The sequence below is a fragment of the Oncorhynchus kisutch genome, linkage group LG13, assembly GCF_002021735.2.
Source record: "Oncorhynchus kisutch isolate 150728-3 linkage group LG13, Okis_V2, whole genome shotgun sequence".
Lineage (NCBI taxonomy): Eukaryota > Metazoa > Chordata > Actinopteri > Salmoniformes > Salmonidae > Oncorhynchus > Oncorhynchus kisutch.
In genome coordinates, this window is record NC_034186.2 from 16,336,268 (window position 1) to 16,358,446 (window position 22,179).

The 22,179-nt window shown below is 42.7% G+C and overlaps 1 protein-coding gene and 1 long non-coding RNA gene across 3 annotated transcripts; one reads left to right on the top strand and one right to left on the bottom strand.

Annotated features, from left to right (window-relative positions):
- Positions 1-972: 972 nt before the first annotated feature.
- On the top strand, positions 973-3,237 carry LOC109902816 (uncharacterized). The gene is made up of 3 exons (XR_002256935.2): positions 973-1,312; positions 2,719-2,826; positions 2,919-3,237. It is a non-coding gene; the product is annotated as an uncharacterized LOC109902816 (long non-coding RNA).
- Positions 3,238-3,587: 350 nt separating this feature from the next.
- On the bottom strand, positions 3,588-20,783 carry LOC109902815 (4-trimethylaminobutyraldehyde dehydrogenase). Of its 2 annotated transcripts, XM_020499469.2 has the most exons (12): positions 20,412-20,783; positions 19,909-20,078; positions 17,689-17,834; positions 15,811-15,940; positions 15,365-15,499; positions 14,927-15,123; positions 12,776-12,916; positions 8,039-8,227; positions 7,192-7,279; positions 4,730-4,871; positions 4,366-4,478; positions 3,588-4,037 (listed from the first exon to the last, which is right to left on the bottom strand). In XM_020499469.2, exons 2-12 carry the CDS (start codon positions 20,045-20,047, stop codon positions 3,937-3,939), a joined length of 1,521 nt encoding a protein of 506 aa, XP_020355058.1. In that variant the 5' UTR covers positions 20,048-20,078; positions 20,412-20,783; the 3' UTR covers positions 3,588-3,936. The 2 variants fall into 2 exon arrangements, with proteins under 2 accessions (XP_020355058.1, XP_020355059.1); XM_020499470.2 differs by lacking the exons at positions 3,588-4,037; positions 4,366-4,478; positions 4,730-4,871 and adding an exon at positions 6,014-6,759 and having other exon boundaries at positions 20,412-20,711.
- Between the last annotated feature and the right edge of the window lie 1,396 nt (positions 20,784-22,179).

Below are 22,179 nucleotides of genomic sequence, written 5' to 3' on the forward strand. Positions count from 1 at the left end.
TGTAGGAACTACAAATTGCCTGTTAAGTATATCAAAAGTGTGCGAGTTTGAACATGTGTCCATTAGGCCTATTGATTTTAAAAAAAGTATCAGCATGAATTAGATTGAGCAATAAAAGCCCCGCTTTTATTCCATGGGCTGGGATCCGCACTGGGTAGCTGTTACAAGAGCGCATTTTTCTCTGGCTGTCCACCGGTTTCAAAATCAATGATTGATAGGCAGTTTAAACTGCTTGAATTGAACCATTATTGGGTTCAAATTCACATTTAGATTTGTGAACAGCCATCCACAACATCCACAATCCGTAAGGCGCAAATAGCTAAATGAGAGAGCAGCGGTGTGAGTCACATCAATGCGCTATGTAGATATCAATACGTGATATCCGTATCGCCGAAGACTATACCACTGCTGTCATCCTTACCTCCAAGCGTTTATTAAAAAAAGTGATAATCTTTGAATGCCTACAGCAGTCGTACCATTGGAAGACACAGCTTGGACTGTAGACTACAAATGCCTATTCCTGCTCTTTGCAATCCATAAAACCCATTTGGTGTGTCATCATAGTGTTCACTGATTTGTAGTCAGACTCGCTCAAGTGGAACAAATTTAAATTTGCTTCATTCAATGTTGATTTGAATGTCATTGAGAAAACATAGGTGTCAAATATGTTTAAAAAAAAACCTCCTTTCTGAATTTAAAAGTAATCACCTAGTTTTCAAAAGTATCTGTAATCTGATTACAATATTTTTACTGGTAATGTAACGATTTAGAGTTATTGGGTTTATGTAATCCCTTACCAACCCTGGTTGTAGTAAACCTTTTGCAATCCCTTTATCTTTCTTGCTAGATTTCTGATGACTCATTACGGACTCAAACGAACGAAACCTCTATATCCACTACTCTCAAGTCCCAAAACTATTTTTATTCTGATTGTGGGCGGTGTTCGATGACGTCGCCCACTGTATGCGCGTTCAGTAGAAGTCAGAGGTAGGCCCATACTGAACGGTCCAGACAGTAGAAATCTGCATACATTGCGGAGATGGTCAACCAGATTTGAACACAATCAGATCACGATGCGACTTTTATGCGTCTACACCCGTGTTTTCAATGCGATATTTGTATTCTGATGGCAGAAATCGCAAACAAATTCACGATTAGACACGACCTGAGCAGCGACAAATCAAGCGAACAAGTTTTTCGCACTTGATCGTTTGAGATCCACACATCCATGATTAGTTGTTAAACACCACTCATGATCCGGGAATCAGATTGGCTATTTGCACTTCAGGGAAACACTGTCACTACTGCTAAGGTAAACTATCATTCTCAGCATTCTCTTAATCTGTTAGAGTTTCTAGGCTATAGCCTACTTACTATTTGTGATGTAGAGTATCGCGAAAAGATATTCGCCGATATCGCAACCAAACTAGTCAATGCCATTTGATTTCGGCCATGACCAGAGGTGAAAAAAATATGTCATTTCGTCACATATGTTATTTAACTGTGCGATGTGCAATGTACACAAGCAGGCACGATGTTTTCATCGGACTGTCAAACAAACCACTTCAAAAAGTAGGCTACTTGTGCACATTCATCCACTTTCAAATAATTCCAGCATCGGAAACAGTGCACTGTGTACCCGCCATGACGATGGAAAGAGACGTCAATTAAAACACCAAAAAGTGTCGGAATAATGACAGATGGTCGCGTTTCGCTGCAGCAGATGAGGTTACAGAGCAGCGCGCTTTTGTGCTGTTCCCAAAGTGCACAATTGACCTCCGTTCTGTTGTAAAATGGTCAACGCAACGAGGGGCTTATATCATTGATTAAACGTTCCATTCATAGACTGTTTTGTTCACGCAGCAGTAGATAGGCCTGTAGTGATGATAATGTACACCTATTATTTATTTGATACGGACAAATGGCCCACATATCAACAGCTTGCCCAATGGATCTAGTCGCAAGTTCAGCCTGTAAAGCCTCTCCTGTACAATTTCTATAGGCACAGCCTACACACACGCCGCCGAGTTACCCGATGGAGGCAACAGCCCAATGAACCACCTGGGTGTGAATGGTGGATCAATTGATCTAGACTGTTGCCTAGTGGGAACAAAATAGCCTTTTCAGAAGGAGGCGAGATAGACACTTTTCCAGATATATCTTCATGACATTATCGGATCAAATATAGACTATTATATAGGTTTACCTGCTGACAGCGTAGCCTACCAGCAATAACATTTTCCCATTGGAATTAAGTTTAGATCAGCCCAGATATCGATGCTGGCTTGCTATTTTTTATTTAACTAGGTGGCGGCAGCGTAGCCTAGTGGTAAGAATGTTAAAATCCCCGAGCTGACAAGGTACAAATCTGTCATTCTGCCCCTGAACAAGGCAGTTAACCCACTGTTCCTAGGCCGTCATTGAAAATAAGAATTTGTTCTTAACTGACTTGCCAGGTTAAATGAAGGTAAAATACATTTTAAAAGTCAGTTAAGAACAAATTCTTATTCACAATGACGGCCTAGGAACAGAACGACAGATTTTGACCATGGCAACTCAGGGAGTCGATCAACCAACATTTCGGTTACTGGCCCAACGTTATAACCACTAGGCTACCTGCGGGCCCTTTTCGAACAAGTGTAATCTTTCCATACATGTTTAGGTCTAGTTAGGACTAATTGTTCATGAATAAAACCCACTGTCTCCTGATCCATACAGGAATGCATCCTAGTCCATCTACTATCCAGCTTGTTCTCACCTCAGTGTCAGCAGTCTTGAACCGGGTGCGAGGATGCTGTGGCCATTATTGGAGACGTTACACCTCAGGTAAGTAGATGGTCAGCAAGCCAGCATTGGACAATTCTAGGATTTTTGACCCTTCAATTTGGCATTAATTTTGTTCTTACATCTGTTTTCAGAAGAGTATACGTTATCTTGTCCAGTAAGAGAAACCCAACCAGCACCTCGCTCCAGCTCTGTGAGACCCTGGGTTTGGGATGTTCATGACCTGGCCCCGGCATATTGGAATTCCAATGACCTGCACTGAAGAGAAAATGTGAAAGGCTCTTTACTCGGTTCTCATTTTTGTTGATACCCCGTTCTCAGTGTATACTGGTAGATGATTGGTCTGTTTCAGCCAGATCCTGTTGAGCTCTTGCCAAATAAAACCTACATATAACTCATGAAACCAGGGTATGTACAGTAAGTCTTGTGTATAATAAATGATATTTAATGAAATGTTTGTCTGGCTAATATCTATGGAGTCTATTTTACTGGGTTGGTGTCAGTAGGTCTTGTCTTAGCTGTAAAGGTCACAACCTACCACTTTACCTCTGAAGTGTACGTGCATGGTAATCATTATTCCATCCAGCTTTCAACTTCACACACATTACACATCTTAGAATCTGTGGTGAGGTTGTACACATCCCCATGTGTTAGACTTCTGAATGGGGTAGTAGATTTAATATTGGTTCCACTCAGGCCAGTTAAGTACCATAGCTTATATGTGAATTATAATTCGTTGTGAGGTTTTTAAATGAATTTTATATTCTTAAGTATCAAACATCTGAAATGGAATACAATGTTTTGGGGAATAGGAAAGCTGTGAGTATTACAAACTTTTATTCAAAATGTGAGAGATACATGTGCTAGAAAGTGACGGACCATGGGAAACGTTTCTTCATATTGACTTTGGCTAGGATCACAGCTGAAATGGAAAGTATTAAATGTATTGATCAAGTGGGTGGAAGACTAGGCTTTTTAGCACTTGGTGACATCCTCATACTTACACATTGTACAGACAGACCAGCCATGTTAGTTACTTGCAGTTATAAACTATCAATAACAATGCTACATTCCTCGGCTGGACAAATACACCAAACGTCTCAAGGACAGTAGCTTATAGGTCTTGGTTTTCCTTGGCACTTAATTGGTAAGTTAACAATTAAAGTAATCGTCCACGTCTCCCATCTCCACAACCACAGTCTTCAGCTGGGAGTAGTACTCGATGGTCACCTGGCCGTTCTCCCTGCCAAAACCTGCAGAGAAAGAGAAGAATTCAATGAGCACAACATAGAACACATCCATCTAATGAGGAATATGTAATGTCTTGTTATCCCCATCTGCCCTCTTGCTTTCTATTTTTGTTGTTATTCCTTTGTTGCAAAAGTGCTGTAATGGTAACAAAATGATTATTATTCCTTCATTTCATATTACCATTATGGCATGGTTACAACATCAGATCTGCTGACATATTCGAACCAATAATATGTGACAATAGTGTCTCTCTTTCGCTATGGGTTCGTAAGTAGGGTCCTGACAAACATTACATTGAATGGATTATTATTATCATCATCATCATCATACCAGACTGCTTGTACCCTCCGAAGGGCACCTCTACAGGGCTGATGTTGTAGTTGTTGATGAAGCAGGTTCCAGCCTGCAGGTTCTCAGCCACCCGGTGGGCCCGGGATATATCCCTACAGGGATACGAGAACAGGAAGAGAGACTCAGTGTACTAGACAAGTTAGTGATTCAAAGTCTCCATCTCAATTCCCACTATTCCTTGAATCTTATTTCCTCACCTCCTCAACCTAATTGGAGGAAAAAGGCCAATGCCCCTCCCATCAGACCTTATCCAATACATTTTGAGGAGTCAAGGAGAGAGGATGCAAGGAATCGAGGAAAGATTATTGTAGAAGGTTAAATGTGCATGGGTCTGGTACTGTACCTGGTAAAGACTCCAGAGGCCAGGCCAAATGTAGTGTTGTTGGCTCTCTTCAGCACTTCCTCTTCTGTGTCAAAGGGCATCACTGACATTACAGGCCCAAAGATCTCCTCCTTCACACACGTCATGTCGTCAGTGCAGTTGTCTGTGTTGGAATACATGGATGTGGAGTTACATATAAAGTTAGATACAAAATGTGGAGTTCCAGTCATAGCTCCAAATAGACTGGACAGTCACTACCAGAGTTCCTTGCTCTTCACGTCCTTTCCAACTGCTCCACGAAAAACCGCTCCAAATTCGCTCCATTCATTAAAAATCACAATTTAACCAACACCTATCTATTTTTGTGACGGCCTTGACCTAACTTTTGGCTTTGAAGTATTGAAACCAAACCATATGATTTGAATGAAAATTATTTGAATAAACATGACTTTAAGAAGCACTCATGGCCTCCAGAATGGCACAGCGGTCTAAGGCACTGCATCGCAGTGCTATAGGCATCACTACAGACCCGGGTTTGCTCCCGGTCGCAACTGGGAGACCCATGAGGCGGCGCACAATTGGCCCAGCGTTGTCCGGGTTAGGGGAGGGTTTGGCTGGCCGGGATGTCCTTGACCCATCACGCTCTAGCGACTCCTTGTGGCGGGATGGGTGCATGGATGCTGACTTCGGGCAACAGTTGTATGGTATTTCCTCCAAGACATTGGTGTGGCTGGCCTCCGGGTTAAGTGTGTCAAGACGCTGTGCAGCTTGGCAGGTTCGTGTTTCGGAGGACGCATGGCTCTCGACCTTCACCTCTCCTGAGTCTGTACAGGAGTTGCAGCGATGGGACAAGACTACCTACCAATTGGATGTCACAAAATTGGGGAGAAAAATCATAAAAATAAAATGCTCATCATTTCAAATAGTATGTGCATGTGAGCACAGGGGTGCAGAGCATGCCCAATTTGACTGGAGCGCGGTGCATCCTGTTTGCCCCGGACGCTTGTTCACGTTTTCTAAATGTTCTCCAATACCCCGTCACTGAAATTCACACTTCTAAGTAGAGCACATTGACTTTAACTTCACACTGTTCAGCGTATAATAGCAGACCGCATAGAATTGCTGCTTTGCTAATATTTTCAAAGGCCTACCTGTGATTTGGCTGGAGGAATATACAGTGCCTTGCGAAAGTATTCGGCCCCCTTGAACATTGCGACCTTTTGCCACATTTCAGGCTTCAAACATAAAGATATAAAACTGTATTTTTTTGTGAAGAATCAACAACAAGTGGGACACAATCATGAAGTGGAACGACATTTATTAGATATTTCAAACTTTAACAAATCAAAAACTGAAAAATTGGGCGTGCAAAATTATTCAGCCCCCTTAAGTTATATGAATTCTACCTTTGAAGCACAACTCATGAGTAGCAGACCCTTTTCCTTTCTTCCTGTGCCAATCAAATTTGCCTAAACCTACTGTTAAGTTACCAGGCTGTTAGCTAGCTAGGTATCATGACTGAACGTTGTTAGTTATCAAACCAATAAATTAGAGACCCAGGATTAGTTTAAAATGGCTCGCTAAATGGTTTGTGAAATTATATAAAAAAAATGGGCACGAATCCAGATAGAAAGAAAAGGAATCTCCGGTAATAGGGGGCATATTCTTTAACAGTTTAGACTGGAGACAAAAGCTGCAAGCATGCCTGTTATGAAACGGTGCTCAATTTCCCTCCCGGACAATCAGCAGCTACATGACAGGGAACTTGCAAAGTCTACGCAGACTGGTCTGTGCTCTACTTATAACTAAGGAGGAAATGATACAATGCATCAACACTGCAGCTTTGCATAGTGCTCCAATGTAACAAATGTACAAATCTAACATCAGAAGACTCATCAGGGTCTGCATCCCCGCTCGCCATCACGGTTAAATTATATATATTTTTTTAAAGGACAGAGAAATAGACAAGTGTGAAGAGCGTACGGAGAGAAGCAGATGAGTGAGGGCTGGTAATGAGTTGGTTGGCTGATTACAGCTGGATATTATTGGACCTGCGCATACAAAAGACCAATGGCTGTTGCTTAAATTGAACTGAATTTATAAACAATACTGACTTTAATAAACATTTTGTAACAGGCGTCCTTACGAAAAAAAGACTGCAGTACCACTACAGTATTTTTTTACTGAAGTAATTCTGCAGCACACTGCCATTATTCTGCAATCGGTGCATCCAAAATAACAGTCAACTGCAGTTACTGCACTTTTAGAACAGCAAACCTTTTTTGTAAGGACGCCAGTAGTTTCTTTAGATCAGTAGGGCTGAAAGTCAGTAGTATCATGAAACGGTACTACAGTATTCTAAAATATTGGCATCATAAGTATCATGATGTTTTGGTACCATGACATTACTGCAGTCCTGGTATACCATGCAGCAGTATTATAGAGCATGACAATTGGTGTAATTATGATTAAACAAGACTTACCCAGGACACAGGGAGACATGTAGTAACCTCCCTTCAGTTTGGGTTCAATCGGGGTAAAGGCTTCCCCTCCACAGAGTACCATTGCTCCCTAAAGGAAAACAGATTTGTATTAGACAAAGGCTGACAAAAAAAATTACATTGCAGATCACAACATGATGATTTGGGTTAGGTATAAAATTCAGACAAACAGTAGACTGAAGGATGGGGTAGACATTATAAGGTACCCACTGTCCTGAATGAGGCAGATGTTCAAACATCAGGGCTGTGTTCAGTAAGAAGAAAACATTGTGAAACAGTAAGGGGCTGCCAGAACTTCTCTACATTGTCTAAACTGGACATTGCACTGCATTTAGTTACAGTGTACTGTGGCATACAACAGGTCAGCCACCAGGGGAGACTCGTCAAAGCCTGGTAACAGATGGAGTATACAGAGGCGATGGCTCCATCTGCTGGACGTGCCAGGTCTTGACGGGCTCTCCGATTGGTAGCCGGTGAGTAATCTAGGGCTGATTTGCTCACCAACTGTGCAAGGCCCATAAAGCTGCCAGAAGGGCAGCACACATGGGAGTCCTTTCTTCCCCCCTCTCTGTTTTTGTGGACGGTTTCAGAGGTAACAAGAGGTAGTTCAGTTTTGTGCCCGACAGGATACAGCCAGACCCGGTATCCCGGAGGGGGTCTCATAGGCGAAACCTATAATATTTGATCTATTATTTAAATAAACACCCTTGAAACTGAGCTAATCCTTCACTGTCCGTGTCTGATCTGGGTACAAGTCTTGACCAAACCCCCTGGTCTGCCACAGTACCCTACTGAACACGATCCAGGTTGCACATTCATTTACTGATACCTCTTTCTTGGCCTGGCTGACGAAGCCCAGCACCTTGTCCAGGTGTTGCCTAGTGATCAGGGCTCCCATGCGGGTGTTCTCCAGGAGAGGGTCCCCTATTCGGATGGCCTTGGTCCTCTTAACCACCTCCTCCAGGAACACAGGCATGATCTCCCTCTGCACGTACACCCGCGTCCCGTTACAGCACACCTAAACAGGGGAGACAATAGGCAGGTGGTTGGTCAAGAAGGTTGCATGTCAACATGATATTAAGTCAATAGAATTCAACTCAATAGAAACCAAGAGTGGAAGAAGATACATGTATCACAAGTTCAAAGGGTAAGGAAAGCCAAGCTTCACAAATGCTTAAATCAAGGTCAGAAAAAATATCAAATCAAATTTTATTTGTCACATAACATCAGCTAAACATGTGTATTGCAGGTGTAGCGAAATGCTTGTTTCCAGCTCAGACAGTGCAGTAATATCTAACAATTCACAATACACACAAACCTAAAAGTTAGATGGAATTAAGGAATATATAAATATTAGGATGAGCAACGTCAAAATGGCATAGACTAAAATACAGTAGAATAGATTACAGAATATACATGAGAGTAAAGCAAAAATGTAAACAATAATAATGGAACACTAGTCACTTTCATAAAGTGACCAGTGATTTCAAGTCTATGTATATAGGGCAGCAGGATTACGTAACTGGGTGGAAGCCACCTAGTGATGGCTATTTAACAGCCTGATGGCCTCGAGATCAAAGCTGTTTTTCAGTCTCTCGGTCCCAGCTTCGATGCACCTGTACTGACCTTGGCTTCTGGATGGTAGCAGGGTGAACAGGCAGTGGCTGGGGTGGTTGTTGTCCTTGATAATCTTTTTGGCCTTCCTGTGACATCGGGTGCTGTGGGTGTCCTGGAGGGCAGGTAGTTTGCCCCTGGTGATGCGTTGGACAGACCGCACCACCCTCTGGAGAGCCCTGCAGTTGCGGGCGGTGCAGTTGCCGTACCACGTGATGATACAGCCCGACAGGATGCTCTCAATTGTGCATCTGTAAGAGTGTGTGAGGGTTTTAGGTGCCAAGCCAAATGTCTTCAGCCTCCTGAGGTTGAAGAGACGCTGTTATGCCTTCTTCACCACACTGTCTGTGTAGGTGGACCATTTCAGATCGTCAGTGATGTGTACACCGAGGAACTTGAAGCTTTCTACCTGCTCCACCGTGGTCCCGTCGATGTGGATAGGGGCGTGCTCCCTCTGCTGTTTCCTAAAGTCCATGATCAGCTCTTTTGTTTTGTTGACATTGAGCAGGTTATCTTCCTGGCACCACACTCCCAGGGCCCTCACCTTCTCCCTGTAGGCTGTCTCGTCATTGTTGGTAATCAGGCCTACTACTGTTGTGTCGTCTGCAAACTTGATGATTGAGTTGGAGGTGTGTGTGTGGCCACGCAGTCATGGGTGAACAGGGAGTACAGGAGAGGCCTGAGCACGCATCCTTGTGGGGCCTGTGTTGAGGATCAGTGAAGTGGGGGTGTTGTTTCCTACCTTCACCACCTGGGGACAGCCTGTCAGGAATTCCAGGACCCAGTTGCACAGGGCGGGGTTCAGACCCAGGGCCCCGATCTTAATGATGAGCATGGAGGGTACTATGGTGTTGAATGCTGAGCTATAGGTCAATGAACAGCATTCTTGTCCAATATCCATGCATGGAGAAGGTAATACAGTACTCCTGTACATACTACATCATGGATGGGCAACTGGCAGCCCGTGGCATCAATTAAAAATGTTTTTGGAACTCAGTGTTGAGAGTTAGAATAGTAGAATACTCATCGTGCAATTTAGATTTGTGGTTGTGCATTGGTTTCTCATTATGTCAGTCACTAACCACGATTCCATCCAAAGTTAACGCAAGTAAAGTCACAATATAAAAATAAAATCATGACAGCAGTCATGGAAACAGGTAGTTTCGGTACAACTTTATAAATGCAGACAGATAATGTTAGCTCAATCTTTTTGTGTTAAAATTAATTATGTGAGAAATGGTGGTGGTGGAAACACCTTTATATGTGCAAATATTGATATAAGTATTATATCGAAGTAAACTTGGAGTCACGCAAAGATATGGTGTGTGGTCCTCCCACTATGACTGGAAACCATGCAGTTTATTAGGCTACAGATGAGAAGTTATTTTAATTTTATTTATTTAATAAAAAGGTTAAAAATATACATATATATTAAATGTAACCTTTATTTACTAGGCAAGTCAGTGAAGAACAAATACTTATTTACAATAACGGCCTACCCCGGCCAAACCCTAACGACGCTGGGCCAATTGTGCGTCGCCCTACAAGACTCCCAATCACAGTCGGGTGTGATACAGCCTAGAATCAAACCAGGGTCTGTAGTGACGCCTCTAGCACTGAGATGCAGTGCCTTAGACCGCTGTGCCACTCGGGAGATCCCAGTTATGAACTTCACAGGGTTGTGAAAATCCACAGTGACCTTGGTCCTTTCCAATAAATATTGAGGGTATTATTCTGGTGACAAGATGATTGACTGCGGTTTGACAAATACTCTCACTCTTATCCATAATAAAATGTCATCATGTAGACAACCCTGCCTGCAGTCTACCCGTACTGTATCTGCAATCTGTTGGCTAGAGCGCATGTGCCAAGACCATTTGCTATTTAATGCAACAGTTTGACAAAACTAAATCTGTAGGGTAGAAAATGCAATTGAAACACATTGAACTTTATCCGATTCATTGAAAATTGTACTTTTGTTGCTTAATTTGTGTGCACTACGTCGTCACCCACCGGCTTTAATCCGCAACAAATCCGTTTGGTGGAAACACATCACTGGTGGGATAATGTGCATATTTTCTTCATGCAAATATTCTAAAATCTGCATAAAGATTCACCAATTGGATGGAAACTTAACTACTGACAGTCAATTAGCCCATGTCAGCTAAAATTATGGAAAGATTGGAAAGTTAGCTAACTTACCAATCTAAACTCGTAGTAATCATGTCAAATTACCGACCGAGTGGCTCCCATTGATTGTTAGTCACTCTCACTCAAATATCATATTAGAAAACCGCAAACATTTCTCAGCCCCATAGCAAAATGTATAGAATTGCAGGACATTAGCTGTAAAACTGCTAATGATTCTCTCAGCCCCATAGCAAAATGTGTAGAATTGCAGGACATTAGCTGTAAAACTGCTAATGATTCTCTCAGCCCCATAGCAAAATGTGTAGAATTGCAGGACATTAGCTGTAAAACTGCTAATGATTCTCTCAGCCCCATAGCAAAATGTGTAGAATTGCAGGACATTAGCTGTAAAAAACTGCTAATGATTCTCTCAGCCCCATAGCAAAATGTGTAGAATTGCAGGACATTAGCTGTAAAACTGCTAATGATTCTCTCAGCCCCATAGCAAAATGTGTAGAATTGCAGGACATTAGCTGTAAAACTGCTAATGATTCTCAGCCCCATAGCAAAATGTGTAGAATTGCAGGACATTAGCTGTAAAACTGCTAATGATTCTCTCAGCCCCATTGCAAAATGTGTAGAATTGCAGGACATTAGCTGTAAAACTGCTAATGATTCTCTCAGCCCCATAGCAAAATGTATAGAATTGCAATAAATAACTATGAAACTTTAAAAAAAAAATGTCTCTCCACTGCATATGTGGGTATGGATGAGGGCTAGCAGACGTGCGAGCCACTGGGCCCCTCTTGATGAATTCAGATTATTATTATTATTTTTTTTTAAATGGCACCCGCACCCATCAAAGTTGCTTATCCCTGTGCTACATTCAGTGTTTCCCACAAGTCCCCAAAATATTTCACAGAACAACCTATATTTTGGTTGCCTCTGGTACATTCTAATGCCTCTATTCCAGCCGAAATACACAGCAAATTTTGGGTGAGCCGTGGTAACGGCTGAGATTCTCTGATATCACCTTGCTAGTAGCAGTTTAGAAAACTCAAACTAACATTGAACAACAACCTAGTGTGTGAACAAAACTATGTAAATATCCAAGAAACAAGTCACTTTAGTAGACTTTTGGGTAAATTCAACCAACTTCTATGCCTGTGCGCTTCTACAAATGTATCTTTCAGCACTTCACTCAATGTAGTAGTTATTTGCATAGACATAAGAAATCATTCTTATTTCTATGGTTCCTTGTGTGATTAGCTACCAGCTATTAAACAAAATGGCAGAAAGACAAAAAAACAGCAGGATTTTTGTTGCTATAAATCAGTTTTCAATTCGCACATCAATTTTTTGCCGCATATGAAAGTAAAATGGTAGCGCTCTAGAGCCCTGAAATACACTGAGAGACAATAAAGAAGCATCCTCTCCACCTCTTACACAACCAACCACAGCACACACAAATCACACTCCCCACAGGAGGCGGGACAGACAGCAGACTGTCAAACTAGTAGCGTTTCCCTGTCATTGATCGAACTATCAATAGATTGCTAGAAGATGCACATTGTTCATTCTAGCGTGAGGGAGACAGCGTTGGCCAACTTTTTTTTTTGACTAGCGAATTGAAAAGTAGCCTAGTTAATTTAATTGGAAAAAGAAGCCGGCTGAAAATTAGTCTGTAATTGGCTGTTTAGACGACAGCCGGCGCTAGTAGAAAACACTGTACAGAAATACAGACAACAGTATTGGGACATTAAGTAAGAAGTCAGTCAGCACTGAAAGTAAAGTAAGAAGTCGGTTAACATTGAGAGCTCACCTCTCCCTGAGTCAGGAAGTTAGCCATGAGCGCCCCCCTCACTGCGTTCTCCAGCTCACAGTCCTTAAAGATGATGAGGGGTGATTTCCCTCCCAGCTCCAGAGTCACCTGCTTTACAGTCTTCGCAGACATCTCCATGATCTGAAAGGAAGAGAGAACATGATTGTAGGAAAGGTCCAATTAGCCAATGAGAACTGAAATAAATGAATACTGACCAATAATCATATCAACAGTGTTAAAAAAGGTATGGCCATGGGAATAGTACTTCCCAAATGAATGTTTAATGAACAAGTCTTGTCTGACAGATGTTTTAGACAATTGCAGGACTACACTGCCTCCTACTGACCATTATATTGTATGATAAATAACTACCTCTAGATGGCAGTGTTGTCCCTAACATTGATCGTGGTGATGGTGACAAAGAACATGGGTCATAAATCAAAAGTTATGTCACATGCACCGAATACAATAGGTGTAGACCTTACCGTGAATTGCTTAATTGCAAGCACTTAACCAAAAATGCAGAAAGAAAATATTAAATAATCTAAAAGTTAAAGAAACACAATTAAATAACAATAAAAAGGAGGCTAGGGGGTATATGTACATGTAGGTAGGGCTAAAGTGACTATGCATAGATAATAAACAGTAAATAGCAGCACTGAAAACAAAACCCAAAGCAAATGGTCTGGGTAGCCAATTTATTAATTTCACCTTTATTTAACCAGGTAGGCCAGTTGAGAACAAGTTCTCATTTACAACTGCAACCTGGCCAAGATAAAGCAAAGCAGTGCGACAAAAACAAATAGTTACACACACAGTCGATAACACGATAGAAAAATCTATATACAGTGTGTGCAAATGCAGTAAGATTAGAGGTTAGGCATTAAATAGGCCATAGTGGCAAAATAATTACAATTTAGTATGAACACTGGAGTGATATATGTGCAAGTAGAGATACTGGGGTGCATAGGAGGAAAAAATAATAATAATATGGGGATGAGGTAGTTGGGTGGGCTGTGTACAGGTGCAATGATCGGTAAGCTGCTGACAGCTGATGCTTAAAGTTAGTGAGGGAGATATAAGAATCCATAAGAAAGAGCGGTTGACCAGGCTAGTAATAGGTGTTTCGAAAATTTTGGCTGATCATTTTAGAAAGAGATTGTCTAGCCCAGCTGATTTGTAGGGGTCCAGATTTTGCAGCTCTTTCAGAACATCAGCTATCTGGATTTCGGTGAAGGAGAAGTGGGGAGGCTTGTACAAGTTGCTGTGGGGGTGAAGAGCTGTTGACTGGGTAGGGGTAGCCAGGTGGAAAGCATGGCCAGCCGTAGAAAAATGCTTATTGAAATTCTCAATTATCATGGATTTATCAGGGGTGACAGTGTTTCCTAGCCTCAGTGCAGAGGGCAGCTGGGAGGAGATGCTCTTATTCTCCATGGACTTTAGTGTCCCAGAACTTTGTGGAGTTTGTATTTGGAAAAGCTAGCCTTTGCTTTCCTAACTGCCTGTGTATATTGGTTCCTAACTTCCTTGAAAGGTTGCCTATCGCAGGGGCTATTCGATGCGAATGCAGTACGCCACAATATGTTTTTGTTCTTTACGGACACAGGCAATGAGGCAGTGATCGCTGAGATCCTGGTTGAAGACAGCAGAGGTGTATTTAGAGGGCAGGCTGGTCAGGATGATATATAGGAGGGTGCCCGTGTTTATGGATTTAGGGTTGTACCTGGTAGGTTCCTTGATAATTTGTGTGAGATTGAGGGCATCCATCTTAGATTGTAGGACGGTCGGGGTGTTAAGCATATCCCAGTTTAGGTCACCTAACAGTACAAACTCTTGTTCAGCGTTCTTGTCATTGATGAGCAGAGAAGCAATTCGGTTTCTCAAGTTACTCTCGTTATCAATAGATCCAGAGGTCAATTACTGGCTATGAGTTTCAGTGAGACTGAGATTATGAGGTGACTGAAGGCTTGCCATGACAAGAATTTAGGATTGTACTCAGAGGACACAGTGGCAAAATCTTTTGCAACTGAAACAAGCATTTCTTATTGGACTAGTTTAGGTAGTCCCTCCCTGTTTCAGTCTGTTTTCTTATGTTTGGTGCCTAATGATTACGACCTTGGTAAACACAAAGTATTTTGTTTCAGTCTGTACCTTCTTCCCAGTTGGGACACTGCCAGTGAAGGACACCTTAGCCACGCCAGGGTGATTACAGAGCAGGGTGCCGGTCTCCGCCCCACCCTGCACCACGTTGAAGAGCCCATCAGGTACCCCAGCCTCTTTGTAGATCTCAGCCAGAATCACAGCGGTCACAGCAGTGAAAGGAGAAGGCTTGAACACCATGGCATTACCTGGGGATAAAGAGAGACACGTAAATAAATAAAATACTTAGTATCACTCACAGTACAATCGGTCTCTAAAAGACATTCAGAGATACCGGTTCAAAATCTACTATTCCTCTTCATATGCATAGTTAATTTAAATTTCCATGAAAAGAACGGATACATTCGGAAACATTCATTATACAAAACAAAAAAAACATTCCACAGGGTGATGGTAATGCATGAACGCTGGAGGTCTTGGCAAACGTACCACAGGCCAGGGCAGGAGCAGACTTCCAACAGGCGATCTGGAAGGGGTAGTTCCAGGCCCCGATGCCCACACATACCCCCAGGGCCTCCCGTCTGGTGTAAGCAAAGGATCCTCCGGGCAGTTGGATGTGCTCGCCTGAGGTGAATGAAAGGTAAACTGTAACATTGCTATGAATGCTATTGCAGATATATTGTAGTTGTGTGATTCATTATTAGGGTGCAACAAATTTGTCTGTGTTATGCATCATTCAGTAAAAGTTAAAAACCTGTCACTACGCCCATAAGCGTAAAAGACAAAGAAAAGTGAAGAATACATTGTTTAAAGAGAAGAAATAGTCAGGCCTATAACAATACAATGTATATGTGTTTAAGAACCACAATAGCATAAGATGGTAATTGGTCAAAATCATTTTGTTTATACATGTCTTCCACAGAGTGTGTTCCTACCTGCCAGTGTGCCAGCAATGCCAGCGTAGTACTCTAAGGTCTGCCAGGAAACATCAATGTCCACCCGGGCCTCTGTGATAGACTTCCCATTGTTGATCACCTCCAACTTGGCAATGTTGTCTCTTCTCTCCTGTTAACAGCATTGAGAATAGTGGTCCTTTGTAGCTTAGTTGGTAGAGCATTGCGCTTGTAACGTCAGTGTAATGGGTTTGATTCCCGAGATCACCCATTTTTTTCTAAAATGTGATCACTGAGGTACAGCACACTGTGAACCCCAAGGCATTTTCCACTCAAATACTTCTAGTTGAACTGAGTCAATGAAAAATCATTATTACCTCAAATTTTTGTGGTACTGACTCAAAACTAAATGAGAATTCACAACCACATTTTTTAAAGAAATTTACTTTTACCCAGCATGCTCTACTGCAGGTTGACTTTTTGGAATTGTTCTTCATATCAGTGTTTTTGTATGTTTTTTTATTTAACCAGATAGGCCAGTTGAGAACAAGTTCTCATTTACAATTGCAACCTGGCCAAGATAAAGCAAAGCAGTGTGACAACAACAGAGTTACACATGGAATAAACAAGCGTACAGTCAATAACACAATAGAAAAAAAAGAAAGTTTATATACAGTGTGTGCAAATGGCGTGAGGTGGTAAAGGCAATAAATAATAGTAGTGAAGTAATTACAGTTTAGCAAATTAACACTGGAGTGATAGATAGCAGATGATGATGTGCAAGCAGAAATACTGGTAAGCAAAAGAGCAGAAAAGTAAATAAAAACAATATGGGGATGAGGTAGGTAGATTGGGTGGGCTATTTACAGATGGGCTATGTACAGCTGCAGTGATCGGTTAGCTGCTCAGATAGCTGATGTTTAAAGTTAGTGAGGGAAATGTAAGTCTCCAGCTTCAGAGATTTTTGCAATTCGTTCCAGTCATTGGCAGCAGAGAACTGGAAGGAAAGGCGGCCAAAAGAGGTGTTGGCTTTGGGGATGACCAGTGAGATATACCTGCTGGAGCGCGTGCTACGGGTGGGTGTTGTTATCGTGACCAGTGAGCTGAGATAAGGCGGAGCTTTACCTAGCATAGACTTATAGATGACCTGGAGCCAGTGGGTCTGGCGACGAATATGTAGCGAGGGCCAGCCAACTAGAGCATACAGGTCGCAGTGGTGGGTGGTATAAGGGGATTTGGTGACAAAACGGATGGCACTGCGAGACTTTGACTGCATCCAGTTTGCTGAGTAGAGTATTGGAAGCTATTGGCCAGGGCAATGAAGACGGCTGCACAGTACTGTCTTTTATCGATGGCGGTTATGATATCGTTTAGTACCTTGAGCGTGGCTGAGGTGCACCCATGACCAGCTCGGAAACCAGATCGCACAGCAGAGAAGGTACAGTGGGATTCGAAATGGTCAGTGATCTGTTCCTTGCCTTGGCTTTCGAAAGGCAGGGCAGGATGGATATAGGTCTATAACAGTTTGGGACGAGTGTCACCACTTTTGAAGAGGGGGATGACCGCGGCAGATTTAAAATCTTTAGGGATCTCGGACGATAAGAAAGAGGTTGAACAGACTGGTAATAGGGGTTGCAACAATGGCGGCGGATCATTTTAGAAAGAGAGGGTCCAGATTGTCTAGCGGTGCTGATTTGTACAGGTCCAGGTTTTGCAGCTCTTTCAGAACACCTGCTATCTGGATTTGGGTGAATGAGAAGCTGGGGAGGCTTGGGCAAGTAGCTGCGGGGGATGGGGAGCACTCATGAAAAGTCAAATTATTAAAGAGAAATATAATTTCTCTGTTCAGTAGCTTATATTCTAATTCTAACAGCAATGTTATGAAATTATGCAGCATTCTGCTCACATGACATGTCTCACCCTGATGATGCGAGCAGCCTCCAGCATAACTCGGGCCCTCTCCATGCCTGCCATCTTGCTCCACTTTAGGTAGGCAGTATGTGCACTTTGGATGGCCTGGTCCACCTCCTCTTTCCCACATGGAAACATGTCACACAGCTTACGCCCTGCAGACACCAGATGAAAAAGACAAATAAACACTTCAAACATCTAACGGGCAGGGGGGGCGGGGGGGGGGGGGGCATATTGTAAATTGGTCAGTGAACTTTTGCTGACCCCAAATAGTGAGGTAATACTTTGTCCAAAAATGCAGAAAAATTAATCCATGCTTTTGTTACTTCTAGGTTAGACTACTGCAATGCTCTACTTTCCGGCTACCCGGATAAAGCACTAAATAAACTTCAGTTAGTGCTAAACACAGCTGCTAGAATCCTGACTAGAACCAAAAATATTTGATCATATTACTCCAGTGCTAGCCTCCCTACACTGGCTTCCTGTTAAGGAAAGGGCTAATTTCAAGGTTTTACTGCCAACCTACAAAGCATTACATGGGCTTGCTCCTACCCATCTTTCCGATTTGGTCCTGCCGTACATACCTACACATACGCTACGGTCACAAGATGCAGGACTCCTAATTGTCCCTAGAATTTCTAAGCAAACAGCTCGAGGCAAGGCTTTCTCCTATAGAGCTCCATTTTTATGGAATGGTCTGCCTACCCATGTGAGAGACGCAGACTCGGTCTCAACCTTTAAGTCTTTACTGAAGACTCATCTCTTCAGTGGGTCATATGATTGAGTGTAGTCTGGCCCAGGAGTGAGAAGGTGAACGGAAAGGCTCTGGAGCAACGAACCACCCTTGCTGTCTCTGCCTGGCCGGTTCCCCTCTTTCCACTGGGATTCTCTGCCTCTAACCCCATTACAGGGGCTGAGTCACTGGTTTACTGGTGCTCTTTCATGCTGTCCCTAGGAGGGTTGCGTCACTTGAGTGGGTTGAGTCACTGACGCGATCTTCCTGTCTGGGTTGGCGCCCCCCCTTGGGTTGTGCCGTGGCGGAGATCTTTGTGGGCTATACTCGGACTTGTCTCAGGATGGTAAGTTGGTGGTTGAAGATATCCCTCTAGTGGTGTAGAGGCTGTGCTTTGGCAAAGTGGGTGGGGTTATATCCTTCCTGTTTGGCCCTGTCCGGGGGTATAATCGGATGGGGCCACAGTGCCTCCTGACCCCTCCTGTCTCAGCCTCCAGTATTTATGCTGCAGTAGTTTGTGTCCGGTGGCTAGGGTCAGTTTGTTATATCTAGAGTACTTCTCCTGTCTTATCCGGTGTCCTGTGTGAATTTAAGTATGCTCTCTCTAATTCTCTCTTTCTCTCAGGGGACCTGAGCCCTAGGACCATGCCTCAGAACTACCTGGCATGATGACTCCTTGCTGTCCCCAGTCCACCTGGCCGTGCTGCTGCTCCAGTTTCAACTGTTCTGCCTGTGGCTATGGAATCCTGAACTGTTCACCGGACGTGCTACCTGTCCCAGACCTGCTGTTTTCAACTCTAGAGACAGCAGGAGTGGTAGAGATACTCTTAATGATCAGCTATGAAAAGCCAACTGACATTTACCCCTGAGGTGCTGACTTGCTGCACCCTCGACAACTACTGTGATTATTATTATTTGACCATGCTGGTCATTTATGAACATTTGAACATCTTGGCCATGCTCGGTTATAATCTCCACCCAGCACAGCCAGAAGAGGACTGGCCACCCCTCATAGCCTGGTTCGTCTCTAGGTTTCGTCCTAGGTTTTGGCCTTTCTAGGGAGTTTTTCCTAGCCACCGTGCTTCTACACCTGCATTGTTTGCTGTTTGGAGTTTTAGGCTGGGTTTCTGTAGAGCACTTTGAGATATCAGCAGATGTACAAAGGGCTATATAAATACATTTTATTTGATAATAATATTCGAATGGAAACAAAACAACATAAAAAGGTCAGTGAAACTTAACACTTACATTCCAGATACTGGATAACTAGGAGATCTATGTCTGGTCAACTGTGCACTGAGATACCTTTTTACTACAATACAGTAATGTATCTAAATATATTCAATGCATCTGAGATATAGGCCTACAGCTCTATTAAATCAGAAAGCCTACGAGTAAAAGCATTTCACTGTTAGTCCACGCCGGTTGTTCACGAAGCATGTGACGAATAACATTTGATTTAGTAAACGGTCTAGTGTATGTAGTATGCTACAAACCAGTTGCAGGTTCGTGGACGGGCTCCGCGTTAATTCCATCCTTGGGTTTAACTCTGCACCCGCCCCAGAAATTTAAGTGGTCTGTCACCACGACCTGTCCTGTGGAGGCACCTGGCATAGACTCTAGAAGCTGGGCCATGTTCGACAATGTCAAACTGTGTGTGAATCACCTGTAGGACAAATAAAATAGGAGTGATCAGACTGCAACATTATTCAAATGTAAGCGTTGCGGCAGTTTCAGGCAAACAATAGCGCATGGGCAAAATATTTAGTTAGCTAAATATGTATCTACATGCATGTAGACTTTTCCTAATTTAGTTAGCATGCATTCGTGCGTATTTGCAGAAGAAAAAGTCCTCCAGACAGCCAGCAACAATATAAACACGCCCTTTCACATGGCAGCAAAAACGCAGGCTTCAGGCCTAGCCTAGCAGCGAACTAAACCGAATTATTCTGCATATTTAATCAAAATCACACTTATTTAATCATTTGAGTGTTCCTACCGTCGTCTGTTCCGTAAATCGAAGCTTTCGTCCTGCTTTGGATTTGACGTTTTATTGATCGAAGTCAGCAGATATCGTATCAGACAGACGCACTTCGCCCCTCGTAAACAGGGAATGTGTAAAATATTAGCCACTAAACCAGTGTGGAAATAATGTATGAATATGACCGCAGTTTAAATCTTCAGCAATTACACAATATGGGCGGGATTAGTTTCAGGGTGTCTGATAGCTTGCCTTTCACATATACATGGACTGTATTATCCGAATCCTTGAGCTATTGAAATACGTGTTTCGACGTTTATTCTAAAACCTGGGCAATTGAGTTGGCCCCTTACATTACAGTTTAGGTCATGAGGACACAAGTGTCAATAACAAGTGTCAATAACCGGGTCATTCCTACAATGCGGTGCCATTTGGATCTCAACCTTTTGAAAAAATAAATATATATACAGTACCAGTCAAATTTTTGGACACACCTACTCATTCAAGGGTTTTTCTTTATTTTTTACTATTTTCTACATTTCTACATTGTAGAACAATAGTGAAAACATAAAAACTATGAAATAACACATATGGAATCATGTAGTAACCAAAAAAGTGCTAAAACAAAATCTGAACATTTTATATTTGAGATTCTTCAAAGTAGCCCCTCTTTGCCTTGCTTTGCCAACTCTCGGCATTCTCTCAAACAGGCAGTCAACTGGAATGCATTTAAATGAACAAGTGTGCCTTGTTAAACATTTATTTGTGGAATTTCTTTCCTTCTTAATAAATTTGAGCCAATCAGTTGGTTTGTGACAAGGTAGGGGTGGCATACAGAAGATCAAATCAAATCAAATGTATTTATATAGCACTTCGTACATCAGCTGATATCTCAAAGTACTGTACAGAAACCCAGCCTAAAACCCCAAACAGCAAGCAATGCAGGTGTAGAAGCACGGTAGCCCTATTTGGTAAAAAAACAAGTCCATAATATGGCAAGAACAGCTCAAATAAGCAAAGAGAAACAACAGTCCATCATTACTTTAAGACATGAAGGTCAGTCAATCCGGGACATTTCAAGAACTTTGAAAGTTTCTTCAAGTGCTACCGGACAACGTAACAGTTTTTACTTTTTAATTATCGTTTATATTTTTTGTTTTTCCCTCACTCAACTTTTTTTTCATTTTTTTTCTTCCATTCAACCTTTTCGCCCCGGACGCTTTATCTGGACGTGGTTCGTCAGGACCTCCACCAGTCGAAGCTAAGTAGTAACATTAACATGATGCCTTCTTATTGCAGTCGCTGTACTCATAATATACAGGAGAACGATCGCCTTGCGGCGAGGATAGCTGTGCTACAAGCCAGGCTTCAGACGCAATCGTTAGGCAAGGGTAATTTCAGTGTAGGAAAGGATGAAACAGCGACTGTGCCACCAGTAAGTACGGGGTCTGAGACGCCGAAGCCTCCCACCATTAGCTGTGACAAAATGAAAACCCTAGTCATTGGCGACTCCATTACCCACAGTATTAGACTTAAAATTAATCACCCAGCAACCATACACTGTTTACCAGGGGGCAGGGCTACCGACGTTAAGGCTAATATGAAGATGATGCTGGCTAAAGCTAAGTCACTGAGTCACTGGTTTACTGGTGCTCTTTCATGCTGTCCCTAGGAGGGTTGCGTCACTTGAGTGGGTTGAGTCACTGACGTGGTCCTCCTGTCTGGGTTGGCACCACCCCTTGGGTTGTGCCGTGGTGGAGATCTTTGTGGGCCATATTCAGCCTTG